General features: G+C 52.5%; 1 protein-coding gene across 2 annotated transcripts in view; it reads right to left on the bottom strand.

Annotated features, from left to right (window-relative positions):
* Iffo2 (intermediate filament family orphan 2) overlaps positions 1-21,182 on the bottom strand; it is a 48,328-nt gene that overhangs the window by 5,724 nt on the left and 21,422 nt on the right. Inside the window, exons 2-8 of one of the 2 annotated variants that reach the window (XM_070037816.1) lie at positions 10,907-10,967; positions 9,189-9,284; positions 7,947-8,087; positions 6,520-6,659; positions 1,885-2,005; positions 1,671-1,763; positions 345-475 (exon numbers count right to left, since the gene is read on the bottom strand). In XM_070037816.1, the coding sequence (XP_069893917.1) occupies positions 345-475; positions 1,671-1,763; positions 1,885-2,005; positions 6,520-6,659; positions 7,947-8,087; positions 9,189-9,284; positions 10,907-10,967 (783 nt within the window). The remainder of the gene's footprint in view (positions 1-344; positions 476-1,670; positions 1,764-1,884; positions 2,006-6,519; positions 6,660-7,946; positions 8,088-9,188; positions 9,285-10,906; positions 10,968-21,182) is intronic. The other variant, XM_070037817.1, reaches the window with a different exon arrangement.

Below are 21,182 nucleotides of genomic sequence, written 5' to 3'. Positions count from 1 at the left end.
TGGATAGTGGAGAGGTGGATAGATGATAGATAGAAGATAGGTCGAGGGATGCTGGCTGAGTGGATAAACAAATGGGGTATAGATGGGTGGGTGGATGATGAGTGGGTGCGTGGGTGGGTGGGTGGATGGAAAATGAATAGTTGGATGAATGGAGTAGGTAAAAGGACATGTGGATGATGGGTGGACAGATGGATGATGGATGGATGGATGGATGGATGGATGGATGGAGAAATGGGTGAGTGGATGAATGGGTGGATGGACAGATGGACAGAAAGACTAGGAAGACAAAGCATGCCCAGAACTTCCCCGAAGGACTACTGAATTCCCAGAAGGACAAGCCCAACCTGTCCGCAGAGCCTTTGATGAGCCGGCGGCAGGTCTCCATCTGCACATCTAGGCCTCTCTTCATGCTGCACATCTCCATGTACTCGTGCAGGTGCCGGTTCATGTCACTCTTGGCTGTGGCCAGCTCCAGCTGGGAGGACCCAAGGGAGAAGAAGAGGAAAGACAAGTCATGTCAAGGCAGAGCCTCCCTCCTCACCGCCTCACCACTTGGACACCGTGCTCTCTGGACTTGCCTCAGAGATATACCATCCCTGGCTCCCTGCTTGCTGTATGTACATTGGTCCTTAGCCCCTAGAAGTGTTTCTGCGTCAAAAGGGAATAGTTGCTTAGCAACCCCAGATGCAGCCTGCCATACTAAGACTCACTCAGTTTTGAGCTTAGCATCTGCAGGCTCCATTATATTGTCTCTTTTTTCCTCCACTTCCAAATGTTTCTTCCTCCAGGAAGGCATCAAGCTTTTCTTTCTCCAGCATACTCATTTATAGACCAGGACTCAGTTTCTGGCCAAGAGCCAGAAACAACCTGCTTGAATGCTGCCTCGGGGCAGTGAGCCTTGACCTCATCTCCTCCTGGGTTGGGAGCACAGTTCCCACAGTGTTGGGGAGGACTTGGGGAAGGAGCTTGCAACAGGCTCACAGTGCTACCATCACTGATGTCACTCAAAAGTCAGCCCTGTGTCAGGCACCAGTGGTTCACACCTGTAATCGTAGCTACTCAGGAGGCTGCGATGTGAGGATCACAGTTCAAAGCCATCCCAGGCACAAAAGTCCATGAGATTCTTATCTCTAATTAATCACAGAAAAAGCCAGAAATGGAGCTGTAGCTCAAGGGGTAAAATGCTAGCCTTGAGGAAAAGCTGCTGAGGGATAGTGCCCAGACCCACAGTTCAAACCCCAGAATGAGAAAAAAAAAAAAGTCATCCTGATTATTCTGGGGTCATAATCTTAAGTAACTAGCTTTCTTTCTTAGTTTACTTTTTGAGATACAGGCATGTTGGTCTTGACCTCACTCTCTTCCTGCTTCAGCTTCCAGAGCACCTGAATTACAGTCCGATGCTAGCAAGCTCTGCTCAAGTTGCTCAAGTGAGTAATTTCCTTAAAAAAAAAAAAAACTCTGAGGCAGGCAGAGATCACTACCTCATTTTACAAATTAGAAAACTAAAAAGAAAAGAAAACTAAGGCCTTGACAAGACTTGGCCTCAATGCCAAGCAGAGACTCTGCAGGCTCCCAACTCCTGACCCTGTGCCAGCCAGGCTCACAAAGCATCGGATCACCAGGGTCTCACCCATGTGGGCCTGGGGCAGGCTCCCAGCACGAGCCCTCACCTCAATCTGCCCTATGGTTTCCTGATACTCCTTGTCTCTCGTCTTGAAGAAGGACTCAGTCTCGTGGATCAGGTTGCCCAGGTTTTCCTCTTGCTGGGGAGACACAAGAAAGGGGACAGTTTGGTTGGGAAGAGCAGGGATAAGGGATCATGGGAAGGAGGTGCCCTAGACACCCCCCACTCCTGGCCCTGGGAAGCCCAGGGCCTGGTCTCACCTCACCCTGCAGGTCAATGGTCGGGTTACAGTTGGTAAAGTCTTCCCAGAGCAGAAGTGTGTCTTCATTCTCTTCCCACGTCAGGCTGTCGCAGTCATCATCAAAATCAAAGGTTTCCCGCCTATGGGGTGACACGAGAGGACATGACTAAACAGAAGCCAGTTCCAGGGCCATCCAGAGGACAGCATGGCACAGCTTCTCTTATAGACATACACCTGTACAAATGCCCTTAGAAAAGGCCTATCTCTCTTATCCACAAAGAACCTAACTCTCCTAAAATGCAGAATGTATTTGTGTTTTATTTGTTGATTAAAAGTATATACTTTTAGCTGGGGACCATAGTTTATTCTGTCATCCTTGCTACTCAGGAGGCTCAGATGGAAAATCACTGTTCAAAGCCAACATGAGCAGCAAAGTCCACAAGACTCAATCTCTAATTAACCAGAAACAAATGTTAAGAGGCATGGAGACATGGCTCAAGTGGTAGAAGGACATGGAAGGGCAAGCATCAAACCCTGAGATCAATCCCCAGTACAGGCAAAAATAATAAATTAAGTACACACTTTTTGGGCTAGAGTTGAAGCTCTAGTGGTAGAGCACTAGCTTAGCATATACAAGGTCCTGGGCTCCATTCCCAGCACTGCAAAAAATATATACATTTTTTTAAGATGATAGGCTTTATTTTCTTAATGGAAACTAAAGGTAGTTTCTCTCAAGGCCAATGTAGTGGGTTTTTACTCATATCCTTTGTGTTCCCACTCTGAGCGCAGTGGCTTATATCCCCTGCAGCTTGGAGAAGTCAGCTTTACTAATTCACTTTACACAGATGAGAAAAACCACAGCTCAGAAAGAATAAGTCACTTGTCCAAAGCCACACAATAAATGTGTAGCAGAAACGGGAGCTGAAAGCCAGATCACCTGTTTCCTACAGCCTTTTCCTCCACATCAAATCATCACCAAGAGGCTAGGCATGGTGGTGCATGCTATAATCCCAGCTAACCAGGAAACTGAGAGCAGGAGGATCCTAGTTTGAGGCCAGCCTGGGCAAAAAGTGAGATCTCCATCACAACCAACAATGCAGATGTGGTAGTGTGCACCTGGGATCCCAGCCATGTAGGAGCCACAGGTAGGCAGGTCATATCACAGGCCAGTCCTGGCCCCAAACTCAAAACTCTAACAACAAAATAAGGAATGCAAAAAGGGTGAGAAGTGTAACTCAGGTGATACCGTACCTGCCTGGTGATCATAGAACCCTGAGTTCAAACCCCCACACTACAAAACAAAAAACACCTCACCAAGCACCCATTATGTTCTGGGCTTGGTCTCGTCCCTCAGCATATATTAAAATGAAACGAATTCTAACCTCAAAACAAGCCTGTAAGGTAAAAGAATTATTGTTCCCATTTTACAAGTGAGGAGACAGGCAGGCTCAAGGCGAGTAATTGGCTGCTAGACTGATACATGATAGAAAACTAGCTTTGAATTCAAAATCAGAGTAATTTTAGGGATTCCTAATTGGCTAGAATTGAGAATTTAGTGACCAATCTCCAATTTCCCCCAGATAAAAGGTTCTCAGGATATACCGGCTATCTTGGAGGAACCAACATACCCACTATTCAAACTGGGGAAGGCTGAGTTGTTACACACGCTGGTGGCCCAGGAATGTGGGATCCAGCCTCCAGACTTCCACCCCAAGAATCTCCCCACTGCCTGAACTCCCACTCCACTCATTCCTGGACCACTAAACACAGGATTATCTTAACCACACCATAATGGGACGATGGATGGGAACCTCTGGTCCAGGATCCAGGAGACTTTCTGATTTAAAAGCTTCCTAGTGCGCCCCCTGGAGTCAGGCCTGGCTGGTGCCTGGCCTAACCTCAAGCAGTTCCTTCAGGAGCAGTTCCTTCAGGAGCCTGTAGGTGGCTCTGTGAGTTAGAGACCAGAGCTGGGGGCTGGGAAGGGGGTGCGCTGGGAAAGAGGCATTGCGGTAGCCCCTTGGGTCCATCCATCAGCAACACATACTCCACTCCTGACTTCATTTCCTTTCCACTGTCTGGGATCTGAAGGAAAGCCTTGCCAAGGAACAGAGACAGAAAGGACAAGAAAGGGACAAAGCAGTGATCCATGACCTAGATGCCCTCACTCCCACCCCCAGGCCCACGGCTGTCCTTGGTACAGGCCAGCAGTAAATTCCTCCTCAGTTTGAGGCCCAACAACTGATTTGGCTCAGGAAAAAAAAAAGGCTTTGACATGGGTGTGTCATTCAAAGACTTCAGTAGAACTGGTGATGGAGAGGGGGCGTGGGGGGGGGAAGAGGGGGGAGGCAACCCAACACAACTCAGCTTCTGGCTTGGGTCTGGGCCCAACACCAGTGGAGAAATCGGGAGGAAAGCCAAAGCCTGCAAAGGGTGGTTCATGGCCACCTTGTTCTCGGCTGCAGGACTGAATGGGGGGGGGGGAGGGGCAGGGGAGGCCATGATCAAAGTGATCAGAGGATTTTTTTTTTAAATTTAGGCAACTAGATAAGCAGATTGAACCTGACTCAGACCTGTCATCATCCAGGTATACACTTCTACAAAGCTGCTTCCTACAGGAAGAAGTATTGGCCCAGGGAAACTCCTGGCAGATTCCAGAGGGTTTCTCTGCAGTTCACCCCATTCCTGGTGAACTTACAAATTCTAGATAGACTCCATGAAGATGAGGAAAAGGACCTTCAGAGATGCTCTTTATTTTGGGGGGGGGTGTTGCGGGTAATTGGTATACCAGTCTCACTACATAGTCTAGACTGACCTCAAACTCATGATCCTCCTGTTTCTGACTTCTGAGTGCTGGGATTACAGGTGTATACCACCAAACCCATTTGGAGAAACCTTTTAATTCAACCTAATGAAACTGACCTGGGGATCGCTTGTACATCCCACCTGGTCAGGATCAGGAATGCCCAGAGTAACATTCAGAACAATAGACCCCAATCATGGCTCTTTTTTAAAAGCCCCACTTGTCAGGGGAAGATAATGGGGTTGGGCACAGGAAGGGAAGAGGACTCATGTTAAAAGATTAATCGAGAGTCTAGGGATGTCCTTCCCACTCTCAAACAAGTGTCCAGAATGCCACACCGTCGCAGGTCTGCTTAAAGGAATATAGGCTGGGGAGGGAAATATCAGGTCAGTAAACTCCCATCCCACTCTGTCCCTATCTTTTCTATGCATCATTCTGGCTTAGCAGAAAATCACCCAAGACAGCAACCATGATGCAGCAGAGACAGAAGAAGTATACTTCTTCCAAGCAGTAAGACAGCTGGTGTGGGAGGACAAAGAACTTGGAGGGCCTGGCTCTGTTCTAATTCTTTGTGGTCCTCTCTGAGCAGTTCTCTCATTAGTAGCCTGAAGAGGCTGATGGTATGATCTTTGGACCATCATGTGAAGCTAGCCTTAGGGCTGGAGAGTTCCAGGTTAAAGCAGAATTTGCAGATCTAGGTGCTCAACAGCAAAGGCTCCAAAAGACAGCCCATGCGTGCCACTGGGCTGGGAAGAAAGGAAGAACCCAGGGACTAAGTCCCACCACTGCCCAGAGCCGTACCGGTCTCTCCCCTGATCCCACTTTAGGGCACTATAGAGATTAGAGTCCAGAATATCACACTGAATAGGCCAAGACCACAATGCTACTGTGCCCTAAGGCCAAGTACTCCCAGTGAGGTTCCCATACCCCAACTCTCTGTTGGATAGGGCAGGGGAGCCCTGATGGGCAGCAACTGCCAGTTTCCTTCAATGCTGAATTTTCAGCTACTAACGGGACCTCACGGAACCTGCACACAGGCAGCACATTTACATAGCCAGCTTCTGCAAGCTGGTACCAGCTAGAACCAGCCACCTCTGACTATACCAGCCCAGATTCTGGGCAGCAGCTCCTGGTGAGAGGGTACATGGTAAAAGCAGGCCTGGTCTGCTTTCCTGTAAGATACTGGCCAAGTATCTCAGCCAAGTTGCTGACTTCCTCAGAGCCTCAGTTTCCTTGTCTATAAAAGGGAAGTCAAGTCAGCCAATTGCAGACCTGTAGTATGCTCCATGCATGGGAATGGGGTGGGACTTCCTGTGGGTACATGTGGTGAACTCAGCCAGCCCATTAACAGAGATTGGAGGAAGCAAGCCAGCCCACCAAGTGACCATCACAGTGCACTGGACCTTTCTAGATTCATGAAGTAATCAGGTCCAGGCTCTTCTATGCATGACCAGAAAGGGCAATGTCCAGCCCTTTAATCATGTGGGCAGGAAAGACTCCCTCAAGTAGGGGGTGATTCCCTCCCACTCCTCTTTGGTGGGGAAGTTTCTAAAGAAAAGTTAAGAGAAAGGTCGCAGCTGGTATAAATGATCATGGCCAATGGAAGTGTACAATTCATGTCAACAGTGCCCTGTGCCTCAAGTTTCCTGTCAACAGTGCCCAGGGAGTCAGTGCCTGCTCTCAAGCTACCTAGAGAGACCGAAAACATGAAGCTTCCCAAATGATCACTACTGAAAACAAATCCCAATCCTTCCAGAATACTATGCTGACCAAACCGAATACATCTGTGGGATACTCAGCCCAGGCCTTGAGGGTGCCTCCTTCCCCCAAGCCTTGGTCATCTGGGCTACTCACAGCTGGTTAAACATGCGTTTCATCTCATCTGTGATGTTCATGGAGCCGACCTCATCATCAGAGAACCGGTTCACCTCCCCGTCCTGCTCAGAGATGTCATCGTCCGAAGCCACTTTGCGTTCTTTCTTTTTGGGGACCACCTGGACCGGAAGGCAAGAGATCAAGGTAACTATGGAGTTTTGGCTGGGATGGAGGGGAGGGGTGAGCCAGCAAGGGAACTGGCATCCCTGGGAGGATGTGGGGGGAAGTAGGTCATGGCTAGGGCCAGTCATTGCAGGGAGACAGGTGTGCGGGTCTTCTAAGAAGCAGGCAGCATTGGCAGAAAGCATGAAGTGAGTGACATGCAGGGTGGAGAAGAAATGCCCAGACCAAGCCCTGCCCTGGAAAGGCCTGGTGGTTGGGCTGGTTCAGCTCACCCCTTCACCAGAAAAGCAGTCCCAGGATTTGGAGTGAGGGAAGCCAGACCAGGCCCTAGTCACCTGGGCTACCTCAGAGCCAGCCAGAGAGATGAAGCCTTGACCCACAGATCCATGCCACCCAGAGCCTCATCCTCTCCCATGCAGAGGCATGGATGGGGGGCCTGAGGCTCACCAGGCTTCCACCCTGAGCAGACAAGACACGAGCAAATGAGTGCCACATGGATCTCCCCAGCAAAGGGGCGGCGAGGAGGGGTGCGGGTGGAGAGCGCCCCAGGAAGGCGTAGGCCGCCTCACTCTCATCCAAAATCACACACAAAGAGCGACGACACACCCTACTGCCCTGGGCTCAAGCAGAAGCCAAACCACAATCCAAAACTCGGAACACAGCCTTCGGAGAAAGAAAGGTACCCTCAGTCGGCTGGGCCTCTCCAGAGCACAATCCACTGGTGACTGTTTTCTCAGGGGCACCCACCCCTGCACAGTATAGGTCTGGGGGTGTCAAGAGACTCTCTGGAGAAGTGGGAAATAATCAAAGGCCAGTAACTCCTCTTCCAAATTCGGAGGCCCAGCTGCCAGAGCTCAAGCCAGGTCCTCCAGTTGTCCACTAGCCTGGCCAAGGATCCCCTACTAGCATGAGGACAATGTCCCATCCTGGCACCCAGAGGTTTAGCAGGCAGCAGGGAGGCAGTGGGCACAGTGTGGGCTGGAGCATGAGTCCTGGAGGGTCACGAGGCCTGAGGCCCGGCTCAGCTCTGCCATGTCCTTCCTTGTACACAGTCCATCACCCCTGGGGACTCGGGCTCCTTTGTGTCCATGTGACACAGAGCAGTCACATCTGGTGGAGCCAGAGGGGCCTCCAAGTCCTTGGGTTTGGGGAGGCCGACGCTGCCTCTCAGGATGGGGAGTGAATGGGACGTGGATGATGAGGGGATTGGCTGGCGGTGGTGGGGGCCAGGGCTGCTCAGGGAGGGTCAGGTTTTGGCTGGTGAGCGGGGTGGCCCCAGTCACCTGGAAGATCTTGGACACGTCTTCCGAGTTCCGCTGCTGTGCGACATCGCACAGCTTGGCCGTAATATCGATTCGGCGGCAGATGTCCATGTCCACCTTCATGGCCTTTTCTTGGATCTTTGTGTCCAGGTCTGTCATGGGCTGCAGGGAGGACAGCAGGGGTTACGTGAGCGAGGGGTGGAGCAAGCAGGAAGGGCCTGGCTGATAGGTGGGGAGACCCCTAGGTGTGAGGGGTTCCTGGAGACTGGGTTGGGAGGGGGGGTGTTGATCATTTCCTGGGAGTGGAGGGATGATTAGCACTGCTCAGGGTGGGAAGGGGCAATGGAGGCCTTGGAGTGATGAGGTGAAACCGCGTGTGCTGACTCCGCAGAGCTACAGAGCACCCTCTCAGCTGGACATGCCTTCAGTCTTGTTGGAACAAAAACCAAAAGAAAAGACCTTCCCACTGTTGAAAGCCGGCCCTTCATTTCCCACCACATGCCTGCCAGTCCCCACATGGCAGGCTGGCCCTGCCCCTCGCTCTCTTCCAGCCTGTTCCACAGCTGGCAGCGGGAGGGCACCTGGAATGGGATGGGGTGGGGTCCTCCTGAACCCAAGTGGGAGGAAGTCAAGTGGCTCCCCCTGGGGCCTTACAGCATCTCCCAGATACACCCAGCCACCAGCCCTCGAGTGCCAGGAGCCAAGCCAGGCTGTCACCCAGTTCAGGCTCCTTGTCCTTTCTGGCGGGCTCTGTGTGCACCCTGTCCAGTGCATAAAGGAGGCCTCTGCTGGTAACAGCTGCTCCCACCCAGGGCCAGTGACTCAGATGGGCTCCAGATGGCCCAAAGGATGCACATGGGCCACTCCCAACTTGACAAAGCAACCCTACTGGAGGCTCTGGGCCCAGGAACCTCTCCGGCTGGCACAGCCCAGACCACTGTCACCCCAGTGCCAGACCCAAGGCTGCATGGTGAGCTGGGAAGGAGCCGAGCAATACACACAGACCGTCAGAGGAGCCTGGGGAGGGCAGATGGGTTAAGCAGCAGATTAATGCATCTCTACTCAGACCGAGGGAAGCAACGTGGGGAGGACAGGGTAGGGAGGGCGTCTGGCTTCTGCTGCGTCCCTCATCCTCAGGACAAACCAGGCAGCCAGGACTCTAACTAGAAGCTGAGCTTGGAGCCTCAGAGTGAATGAAGCATTCTGCATGATGAGGGGGTGGGGGGAGTCATGATGCCTAGGGTGGCAGCGCGTGGCACTTACGTCACTCATGAGCCCCTTGAACACCACTAGCTCAGCCTTGAGCCGCTCGATCTTCTCATTCATCTCCTCCTGGATGGCCTCAGCTTCCTGTGCTGCCTGCAGGTGGAGATGGGCAAGCTATAGAGGAATCCTGTGGGCAGGAAGGGGCTGGACATCTGGGTTTGGGGCTTTGGAAAGGGTGGCAGGACCTGTGTGTCAGCCTGGATTCCTGCTAAGCCCTCTGACTATCCCTAACACTTTTCCAAGGATCATTAATAGCAGGGGAAAATCTACCTTCCCAGTACTTCAGAAACCCAGGTTGATCCAAGTAACATTCCTATTTAACTACCTCTGGTCTCAGAACCAGCCACGTCATCTGTGTAATCAAAGGTGAGCAACAGAGGCATGTGTAGATGTTTGCATGGAAAATATGAGAAGGCCACACACCAACTGATAAGCTGTGCAGAGTAGAACTGCAGGCAATTTTTATTCTGTTTTGTTTTAGGTGTTTTTTTCATTTTTTTGTTTTGCTTTTGCATATATGAATTTTCCAAATACCTGGTCATGAACATGCTAGGTTATGAAAGAAAAAAAAATTACCCTTGAGCTGGGAAGGTGGCTTAGTGGTAGAGTGCTTGCCAAGCATGTACAAAGCCTTAGGTTCGATTCCTCAGTACCACATACACAGAAAAAATCAGAAGTGGCTCAAGTGTAGAGTGCTAGCCTTGAGCAAAAGAAGCTCAGGGACAGTGCCCAGGCCTTCAGTTCAAGCCCCAGGTCTGGCAAAAAAAAAAAAAAATTCTTTTTCTCATCCTTTTCCTCCTACACATTGCTAATTATTGTTCTCTCCTTAAAGCTAAGTGTTTTAAATATCAGAAAGTAAATTTTCATATTGACTTTTTAAATTTGGTTTGGTTGTACTGGGGATTGAACCTAGGGCTCTGTACAAGCTAAGCAAATGTTCTTCCACTGAGTTCCACTCTTATCTAATGCCCTTCCTTTGGTGCTGTGGCACTCTACCACGTAAGCCACAATTCTACTTCTAACATTTTGCTGGTTAATTGGAAATAAGAGTCTCACAGACCTTCCTGTTCCAACTGGCTTAAACCTGCAATCCTCAAGCTCTCAGCCTCCTGAGTAGCTGGGATTACAAGCATGAGCTACCAGTGCCCAGCTTAAAAATGTTTTGAATGGACTTTTTCATGCTTCTTCATAGGGTTGCTACTCCATAGCTCCCATTGACAGAGAAGAAAAGAGAATTCACAAAGTGAGGTTTGTTCAGTGCCCAACACAGGCAGGTGAGCAGCACAGCCCCAAATTCAAAGCCACCACCATAGCAACAAGGAGACAACAAAGCCTCAGAGTTCACCATGGAGCCTGCTTGGGAAGCAGCCCACATGGTGACGCGCCCACCAGCTATCTCCAAGTATCAGTCACAACTTAGGAGACCTACAAGCTGAGGGCACAAGGGCTTAGAAACCTAGCCCAAGCCTCGGATGGGGAGAGAGGCTGAAGCGGAGAGTCATTGGCCCTGGGTCATCAGCAAGACCCAGGTTTCCCTGCTCCTATGCCCAAACTTTTCTGCTCCACTGTGCTGGGCTATCCCTAGCCATTAAGTAGAAGAGATGGAAAGGATCTGTAGGCTCACAGAGGAGAGGCCAGGGCGGCAGAGGCTTTGGTCACATGGCCATCCCACATGTCTCTCCTGGACCTCTCAGGACCCCTGAGGGCGATCTTACCTCCTGCAGTGTGTCCACCATGGTCTGAAGGTTCATGCGCTTGGCAAGTTCCTCCTCCCACCTGTAAAAGCCAAGAAGGACAAGTGGTCAGAGAGTGGCCTCGTGGTGCCAGTCCAGGGCTCAGTGTCCACCCAGGTTGGGGAGGGACTGAGCATGAGAAAATCCATCCTGCATGCCCTCCAGGAGCTCCCAGACAAGAGATGGTGGGAAAGGAAGGCATTGAATGGCGCCAACCATAACCAGGTGGCTGCTGGGCACCATTGGCTCACACCTGCAATCCTAGCTACTGAGGAAGCTGATATCTAAGGATCTCTGTTAGAAGCCAGCTCAGGCAGACAAGTCCATAAACCTTTTTTGTTTGTTTGGTCAGTTGTAGGGCCTGAACTCTGGGCCTGGGCGCTGTCCCTCAGCTCTTCAGCTCAAGGCTAGCACTCTAACACTTGAGCCACAGCGCTACTTTTAGCTTTTTCTGCTTATGTGGTGCTGAGGAATCAAACCCAGGGCCTCATGCATGCAAGGCAAGCACTCTAGCGCTGAGCCACTTTCCCAGCTCCCTCCATAAGACTTTTATCTCCAAGTAAACATAAAAAAGAATCCTACATAGCAATTGAGCTCAGAGATGTCAAATGTCTGGCCCCAAAGACCCATGGCTAGTCAGTAAGTGAAGCCCAAAGTCAAACCTTGATCAGTTTAATTACACTAAAACAAAACAAATACAGCTCTCACTTCATTGGCTTTATTTATTCATTGGCTTTATTTATGATATGCCAGATCCTGTTCCTAGAACATTCTGGGTATCGTTTTATTCATGTATTGAAGAGGAACAGGAAAGGTCACAGGGGTGCACCAGGATGATGCACCCCCAGCATTATCTGCAGTGCATGAAGAAACAGCTCCCTGAGACTGGCTGGCTGACTGCCATGATGATAAAACCCTGACTCCCAGCATTGAGACATCTGTTCTACCAGAGGTAAACTCAGCCCTCCTACAGTTAGTTCTATAGCAAAAGTGCTCCCATTATCCTATGATCCAGGTAAAGAAAGCAGGGCTCAGAGCCACACACTCATGGGAAGGGGAGGATACCCCCTCCCCCCGCCCCAGAGGAGGCTTCGGCCTGAGTGCTTAGAGACACCCCCACCCCCAGGCCAGGAACCTCCAAGCCTGAATGAAGGTCCTAAGTCTCTCCCAGCAGCATCTCCTCCCTCCCCCATCCCAGGACAGACAACGGAGCTTCTGTCTTCCCTCAGTCCATGCTGCTGTCCCTACATGGCTGAAGCTCTGGAGGATGCTGCCGGCCAGCTAAAAATAGGCCAGAGGGGAGGAATGGAGGAAGAGTGGGTTACGTCACCAGCTTTTGGAAACAAGAGAAAACGGATACTGTTTGCACACAGAGAGGAAAATTCCTCCCCTCTCCCACACAAGACCAGTAGGCCCTAGCCGAGCTCCTGGAGGACAGGCACACAGGCCAGCTCACTTCAGTCTTTACCAGCCTGGCCCAAATCAACTGTGGATCCAGGGTACGGACATGAGGGGCAGGGGCTGAGGCTGAGGCCTCTGACAGCACTAGGGGAGTGGGAACGGGGGGGAGGGGGCGGGGAGGGAATCTCAGGGCCCATGGGACCAGTTTGTACAGAGAAGGAAACTGTGGCCCAGAGTGCACACATCATCTGCCCAAAATTGCTCAGTGTATCAGGGGCAGAGCTAAGCATTCAGCCTCAATGCGGGGGGACAGGAATGCCAAGTAGGGAGAAGCTACCAGGCCATCTTCATCCCTCTTGGCAGTAGGGAGGGAGCACCCGGGGCCACCCAAAGGAGGGTAGGCCTTAGGCTGAATTACCTCCTAGAGACAGCAAGTTCCTCTGAGGAGGGGGAAGGAAGGAGATGACTTGGCTCCAAAGACTCTAAGCAGGGTACAAGGGAGCATCTGAAAGGCAAGGGAGCGTCTAAAAGTAGAGATGCCTGCAGCCTGGCCTCACTCCTGGGTCTCAGCAACAGCAGGAGCAGCTGAGTGGGGCACAGAGGGAAGAAGGATGACACAGGCAGTTTCTTTCCCATTGGCTCCTGGAATGCCCCACCCCCCGCACCCTCTTTTGAGCAACCATCCAATGCAAGTGGGGAGGGGGGTCGTCCACAGACCCGTGCACAGCTGGGGAGAGTGAGGCCCCCAATCAATTCAGGACCTCTGGTATCAGGACCTCTACTCAGTAACAGCCACCATTTGTGGGCTCCACACAGGAGCTAGTCCTTATCCCCAGATCATCTACTTGAGTATGAATTATTATTCATACGCTAGTGTGAATTATTAACACTCTCAGGTAATGATTTTTTAAAAATACAAATTCCTTGTGCAGATGAGAGAGCTAGGGTCCACTGAGGTAAAGCAACTTGTCTAACTCAGCTAGTAGGCAGGGAGCTGGAACTCAAATCTAACTCAGCCCTAAAGTAGTGAGGGTAAAACTAACCTGCCTGGGAACTACCTGGCCATCTTTTCCGATTCAGCAGATCCACAGGAGGCAGACAGCTCCGGGGTCGGGGTGTGGGGGTGTGTGTGTAGGAGGGGGAATGCTGACATTTTTTTGTTGTTGTTGCAAGGCAGAGACTTGAACTCGGTAGCAGAGGATTTGCTCCTGGGCTGGCACTCTACTAATTGAGCCACACCTTCAACCCCAGCTGACAGCATTTTCAATGGCCAGGCTCTGGGGGGACCACACTTTTCATTACTTCCTCCTCCTCTTCTTCCTCCTCTTCTTGCTCTTCCTCCTCCTCCTCTCCTCCTGCATGGTGAGCACACACACACACACACACACACACACACACACACAATTTCCCCATGCTGCACACTGAGGATGAGTTTGCACAAATGATTTCTTTCCCAAACCAGGCTGGGTGGGCAGCTGGCTGGCTGCCTCCTGGAGGTGGAAGTCAGACCCCACAGGGGACAGCAGCTGGCTGCAGACTGAGCCTACCACCCTGACACACGGCCCGCCCAATGCATCAGGAAACCTGGCTTGGCCAACTCCAGTGTTGACAGTGCAGAAAATCTCTGTCCTTCAGCTGCCAGGCTGCCTGGGGTGAAGGGCCAGATGCACGATGTATCTGTTAGGTTGCCGCAGACACCCTGCTTTCACTGCAACTCATTTCAGTCTCACTGAAAACTAGTCAAACGAATTGTTGGCTTTGACATTTCACACACCAGACACCACCTCTTCCCTAAAAGACAGGGTTCTGCAGGGAGGGGAGCCAGTTCAAAAAGGACAGAGCACAGGAAGGCACTGGCAGTCTGTCACCAATGCCACCGGAGGGGATGCTGTTGTTGGTCAGAGTTTTGGTGGATGTTGTGTATGTGTGCGCATATGTGTGTGTATGTCTCTGTGTGTGTGTGTGTGCGCGTTTGCGCGCGCACTTGCGTGAACGTGCACTTGTACTGGAGCTTGAACTCATAGCTTCTCACTCTTGCTTGGCTTTTTCCACTGAAGTCTGGTGTTCTATCACTTGAGCAACACCCCCACTTCTGGCTTTTTACTGGTTAATTAGAGATGAAAGTCTCATGGACTTTCCTGCCCAGGCCAATTCTAAACTGGGATCCTCAGATCTCACTCAGCCTTCTGAGGAGCTAGGATTATAGGCATGAGCTGCCCATGCCCAACTTTGGATGTTTCCTTTAAGCCTTTGCCCTCCCTACTTGCCAAAGTGGCAAACATCTTGCCCTCAGTCAACACTGCTGGGAAATAGTAATGCCTGGAATCAAACCTGTGTCTGGTCCAGTCCAAGTCCTGAGATGCCCACGGTGGAAAGCATTGCTGTGATTGCAGCTGACCAAGGCTGGCTAGGGTCACCTTGGAGAGATGACCTTGGAGCATGACCTTCTGTTAAGTTTCCCTCAGCTGCTGCTGGACAGTTGGAACTTCTCCTCTCAAAGAGTGGATGAGAGAAGAGGGGGTACTTGCTGATTATTTTCTGGCGTGTTCATTTAGGTGCCAGGTCGTGCTTCATAAAACATCAATTCAAGTCCCCTGAAGGAGGTCTCTATTTTGCAGTTGAGAGCACAGAGAACGTAGGTAACTCTTCCCTTCCTCTTCCTTCACCTCTGTCTCCTGAAATCCTATCCCTTCTGTCAGGCTTGTCTCAAATATCATCTCCTCCCTGAACCTGGTCTACCGCCAGTGTTTTCCCTCTTGGAGTAACAGTGGCTAGAGGCAGGATCTGCTCTCCCCCAGGCAGCCTGACCCACAGTGCTGTCCCACAGCACATGCTCTGGCCCAAAGAAGCCAGCCCTGACCAGTGTGACAGGGAAGTCACTACCATCTTCTCCCCACACCAGGGTCTGCTGACATCCACGCTGGGGCTTCTCAGATGCCCTGGGCCCCTGAAGTAGGATGGAGCAAGGGATGTGATACTTGGTTTTGGAAGGAAATGGGTGCAAAGGAGGAGCTAGGGCTAACGCTAGGGTCCAATTAGGCCAGCAGTGCATTAACTTTGTTCGAACTACCGCTCCAGGCTGTATTCCCCAGACCTAAAGCTGGTGAGGCACTGAGTTGAAAACACTGATTGGACTGGATGGAAGAACGAATGGGCAGATCCAAGCAGGGCTCATTTCCCTCCCACCGGCTCATTCCCCCAAGCCACCCTTTTCCCCAGCCAAGCCTCTCCCCTTCTAGCCTCCTCATCTTTGATTCCCTCCCTGAGAGATCAGGGAGCCAAATCCCTAGCACAACACTAGCTGTGTCCACTCCAGATCCTCTCCTGAGAGAGACAGGCCAGGCCTGGGGAGGGTGAAGCTGGACAGGAAGCAGGCAGGGAGCAGGACAGACCTCCCTCTCCCACAGCCCTAGGGGAGGTAGGGACAGCAGGACAATGGATGCCGGGAAAGGAAATGACAGCATCTCACTGAGTGTTGGGACCTGCCATCTTAACAGGCACACGTGGGAGGCCAGTGGCCAAGAGGGGGGAGGTGGCAGCCAGATGTGGTCTCTCTGCATTCCTGAGGAGCTACTGCTGGGACCACGTGATGACAGATGAACGGGAAGCCTCAGAGGAATGGGGTGCAGTTTCAAGGCCAGCCCCCACCCTGCCTCACCCAGCACCAGGGCCAGTGGTTCCCTTCCCCCATCAGTTCAAAGTGACACTCAGGCCCTGGAAAGGAGCTTCAGAGCAAAGCCAGTCTGAGGCGGAAACTGAGCTGAAGTCTCTGGCAGAGGGGCTGACTCATGGGGTTTTCACTTCCTGTGGTATTAGAGGAGGCTTTTTAGGAGATTGGATGTAGCCCTGGCAAATATTTAATACTGAGATTCAGGACAGTAGATACAGTTCAATTACTACCCTACCACTTTCCATCTCTGTGACCTTAGACTAGCCGATTACCCTCGCCAAAGGAAGTTGAGTTTCCTTTGGAGAGCAGCGGAGCACAGCTGGGCAGTGCGGATGGGCACATCTGCGTGGTATCCCTTCCTGGGGATCAGAGCTCTGTGGAGATGGTGGGGTGAGTGGTAGACTGGAGGGGCAGGCAGGGTGGGCAGGGGCTGCCAGACGGAGCCTTGGAAGGGACCTGTGGGCTTCCCGGCTGTCATTTCCGGTGGGGATGGGTTGGAATGTTCACTTAGAGGTGGGAAGCACCCTTCTGAGGATGGGCATGAGACTCCCAGTTGTAGCCTAACCCAGCATCTCAGTCTGGCTTCCACAGCCAGAGAAAGCAAAGGAGGGGCCTCAGGGGATGGGAAGGAGCCAAAGGAATGGTCCACACCTTGCTGGAGAAGGGCAGCAGCCGGCACACCCAGGCCAACTCACTCAGGTGATGAGAAACTAGCTCAAGTAAGGCTGGGCAAGAGCCATCAATGGAAAACTTCATTCTGGGCCAAGCGTGGGCCTGGCCTGGGGTGGAGGGCAGGTGGGGGCAGACAGCAGTTTCCTTTCTCAGTGTACGGCCCTGAGGCCCTGGGCTCCTCCTTGGCGGGGGGGGGGGGGGGGGGGGGGGGGAGAGACAGCGCTGTGCTGGAAGCTGTGGCTCTGATCACAGAGGACTTTGCCTGGCTGGTGCTACCTGCCCACAAGGGAACAGGAATGCTACACAGTACCCTCATGGGCACTGCCTTGGCCAGGGCCTCCCAGCACAGCGCGTGCCCTTCTGCACTGGGGAAGGACCAGGAAGTCACAGAAAACCTAGAGCTCCACCAGCTCCCCACTTCCCTTTTGGGGAGCTCACCACCCTCAACTGAACTGATATCCTCATTCCCAACCACCCCCTTTCACATCAGAGCCCAGGCAGACACAGAATTCAGCTTTAAAAAAAAAAAAAGGGCCGTGGGAGGGGGCGGGGCTGGGACACAGACAGAAGCCACCGCGCCAACCAGGCAGCTAAGTGCTGAAACACTTCCTCTTCGCCTCCCAACTTCCTCCCACTCTAAGTGAACATTCCAACCCATCCCCACCGGAAATGACAGCCGGGAAGCTTAAGATACCTGCCAGCCCACAGGTCCCTTCCAAGGCTCTGTCTGGCAGCCCCTGCCCACCCTGCCTGCCCCTCCAGTCTACCACTCACCCCACCATCTCCACAGAGCTCTGATCCCCAGGAAGGGATACCACGCAGACGTGCCCATCCGCACTGCCCAGCTGTGCTCCACTGCTCTCCAAACGAAACACAAATTAAATGCCAACTGATCGTCTCCGCGGAGGAAGTATTAATTTAATGTGAACACTTAACCAGGGCAGCCGATTCCATTACGGGCAGGCGGCAAACGGCCTGGGCAGAGCAGTGCATGGGCTGCAGCTGGCAATGAGGCTGCCGGAGGAGCCAGCAGACCACGCACGCTCCCCACCCCCCATACCAGCACACTGCCACCCACACAGAAGCAGCAGCTTCAAGGAGGTAGCTACGGTCTGGCAAGGAGGCTCACAGGGAAGAAGCTCTGTGACCAGGCTCTGAGACCGGAGATACCATTCCCAGTCCTGTGAATGAGCTATGTCTCCATCCTGGGCCTCAGTCTCCCCATCTAGAGCAGGATATCTAAGAATCTGTTGGGACATCACATCTGCAGGGTTATGAGCCAACCCCGCCTGGAAGAGGTAATATCCCACATCATGAAGCCGCTGGTCCTCACCAACAGGCACCCCCAGGCCTCCTCTCCCTGGTCAACAAGCAGGGAATGGGGGCAACATGAACTGAACTGACTCATTCTGCCAACAGGTCCTGGCCACAGGCCGCTCAGGCTTTACAGAGTCCAAGATTCTAGGTGCCTCCAATGTCCCAGTGACCACAAATACCCTTAGCCTGGAGCTGGGGATCTGGGCTCTCTGTGGGAAGAGGCCTTGCAATAACCAGGAAGGAGTGTATGACCAGCCTCTAACTGACCACCATAGCTGTGCTCATTATGTAAAGCAGCTGGCCACATGCACAAAGTCCTGTATCTACTGTCCCAGCTCAGCTGGGTGGCCTTGGGCAAGGCTCTTCCCACCTCTCAAATCACTGTCCCTTTAGTGATACCGTAATGTCAGGGAATTCTCAGGGCCCCCCTGGCCAAGCTAGAAACCAGCTTTTGTGGTTCCTGGGCAAACACTGGCATGGACTACAAAGATGAGAAACTACAATATCTCAAATCAAAAGCCAACCATCCATCCAAGAAGTCAAACCAGGGTATAAGGTACACAGAAAAGCAAGGGACCCTGGAGCCAGAGGGTCCTGTACTCAAATCCTAGCTATGCATACATACAGAGCTATGCAGCTCTGTGACCTCAGGTTTGTCACCTACCCTCTCTGGGCCTCATACTTACCATTCACCTCACAAAGGTTTTGGTTTGTTCATTTGTTTTGAGCTAGGACTTGAACTCAGGGCCTGGGTGCTGTCCCTGAGCTGGTTCACTCAAGGTTAGCACGCTACCATTTGAGTCTCAGCTCTATTTCCAACTTTCGGTAGTTGCCAGAGACTTTCCTGCCTGGGCTAGCTTTGAACCACAATCTTTAGGTGTCAGCCTCCTGAGTATCTAGGATTGCAAGTGCACCCAGCATTCACAGAGGTTTTGCAACCATTTCACGGGTGAAACATGTGAGGGGTGTCCACAACAGCGCCTGGTGTGGCCTGAAGACAGTCGGGGTCTCATCCTCACCCTCATGGCCCACAGTGTCAGTCACACAGAAACTGGCGGAGTGCCCAGGGAAGGCCGTCTGACCCCAGGGCACCATGCCACAAGGTGGCATAGACAATGGTGGTGGTGACAAGCCAGTGCCACTCCTGGCTGAGAGACCAGAAGGACACAAAGATGGGACCACAAAGGAAAAGAAGCCAGGTGCCAGTGCCACCAGCAAACAACTATTGCCTCCCTCCACAGCCCTAGATGGACCCTGATAAATAATGGGCACTGTCTAGTACTTTGAGGTCCATCCCAATGAGGGCCACTGTGGCAGGCGAGGTGCAGACGGGAGGGCCTGGCCAGCCTGATGCCACCACCCCGCAGGCACAAAGCAGTTCAGGGCATCCTTCTGGGCCAGGTACTCGCCTGGTGGGCAAAGTGGAGACCACAGACGCCCAGATCACCTGTTCCAATGCCACGCTGAGGTTTCAGTTGTTTTATAGGCCAATTACCCAGTGTCCCTGTCTGCCCAGATTCCCAGGGTCAGTGAAAACAACTTTGGAGAAATGGCAGCTCCAGAACGCTCATTCATAATCCCATAATCCAGAATGGCACGCAGGGTAGCACCCTCTCTCAAGCGTCTCTGACCAGAAACCACACCCAAGCAGAGCCTGCCCCCACACCCCACGCCATTCTGAGAAAGAAAGGGACTGAAGAGTCCCATGGTAAAGAGGAATCTGTGTCCCAAATTGCAGGGTACAGGGACAGTTCTGGAGTACCATTTCCAAACTCTGCCAGGCTTGAGGTCACACCTGTCCCCATCCTCCAGGGAGCCCTCCTGGGCTACTACACCCACCCTGGCATCTCAAAGTTTGGGTCCTACCTTCACTATGCATCCAGAGCACTATCAATTTCTACCTTCTTGCCTTTCCCAACAGCCCCCACTCACCCAGGAGAAGGGAAAGATGTGTGTTGACTGTACAACACCTACTAGGCATCATTAAAGGCTCACCACCTCTAGTCTTCACAGCAGCTCCATGAGCCAGCATTTAGCATCCTGTGAGAACACAGAGGCTCAGACAAAAATGCTCAAGGTCAAACCCAAGTCTGAAGCCCTCTGGCCTCAGTGGTAAGACAGCACCTCTGCTCTATAAGCCCCTCCCCACCAGCCCTCTCCAGGGGCAAGTGGCTCAGAAAATGCCAGATCACATAGCCAGGGCCTGGTGCCCAAACCTCTGCACGCAAAGTCACGGTACTGACTTGGACAAGAGCCACACCGCGGGGGACATGCTTCACCCATGACCTTCACTTCTCAAGGCTTGCAAACCTGCGTGGAGAAAGGCCTGTGCCCACAGCCACCTCCACACTAAACCAGCTAGAGGCGGTTCAAGGGGAAGCCAAACCTATTAGCTTTAGAGTTGGGCAGAACCAGGTCCAAATCCCTACACTCTAGAGTATGTGCTTCTGGGCAGATCACTTCCTACCAATCTCCTGGCCTCCCCTTGTGACCATCAGGAAGTGGGGATCGCCAGGGGCCCCCAAATAAATGAAAGTTCTCGCCCCTTCCCAACTCTCCCTGACACTGGCCAGCTCCTGTCTTCTGGGTCTCCATCTCTTCATCTGGAAATGCTCTCAGCCTCTATGCAGTTTGGCAGGACTGGAACTCGTGGGTGGATGGGGAGAGACTGCAGTTTATGTATCCTCGGGTCTCTATCACTGTGGGATGGCGGAAGGGGCAGAAGCCCCCTGGGTGCCATTGAGCCCCACCTTTAAGAAGGTGCTAATGGAATGCTCACCTTGTAGGTAGCTGGGGCCATGAGCAGCTAGACAAAGCACTTGGGACTGGGCTCAGCTCCTAACAAATGCTCAACGATTTGTCACAGAACCAGCCATCCAGTTGGGTGGCAGCTCCACCGAGTAGACTGGCCAGGGCACTGGGCACCAGGCAGCATGGGGGTGCCAAATGAACGCCCTGCTGCTTTGGCAATACATGCACCAGAGGACGACATCTCCTCCCTGCCTCCCACTCAGCACCACATCCAACGAGAGAGGAAAAAGAGTCTCCAAGAGAGGGTGTGGAGCCTGGGGTGCAGAGTATAGAGCACCTGCCCCACAGCTCAGCTGGCTCCTGCTCACACTGTACCTTCCATGCCCAGGGAAGGGTGGGAGCCACTTCCCACATGCCCACAGCAGCCAAGTGCTGGGCTCAGAAGTG

This window comes from Dipodomys merriami, unplaced genomic scaffold (assembly GCF_024711535.1).
Source record: "Dipodomys merriami isolate MVZ:Mamm:240054 unplaced genomic scaffold, mDipMer1.0.p SCAF_28, whole genome shotgun sequence".
Classification (NCBI taxonomy): Eukaryota; Metazoa; Chordata; class Mammalia; order Rodentia; family Heteromyidae; genus Dipodomys; species Dipodomys merriami.
Note: the sequence above shows the minus strand (reverse complement) of the source record. Positions and strands in the feature narration are given on the sequence as shown.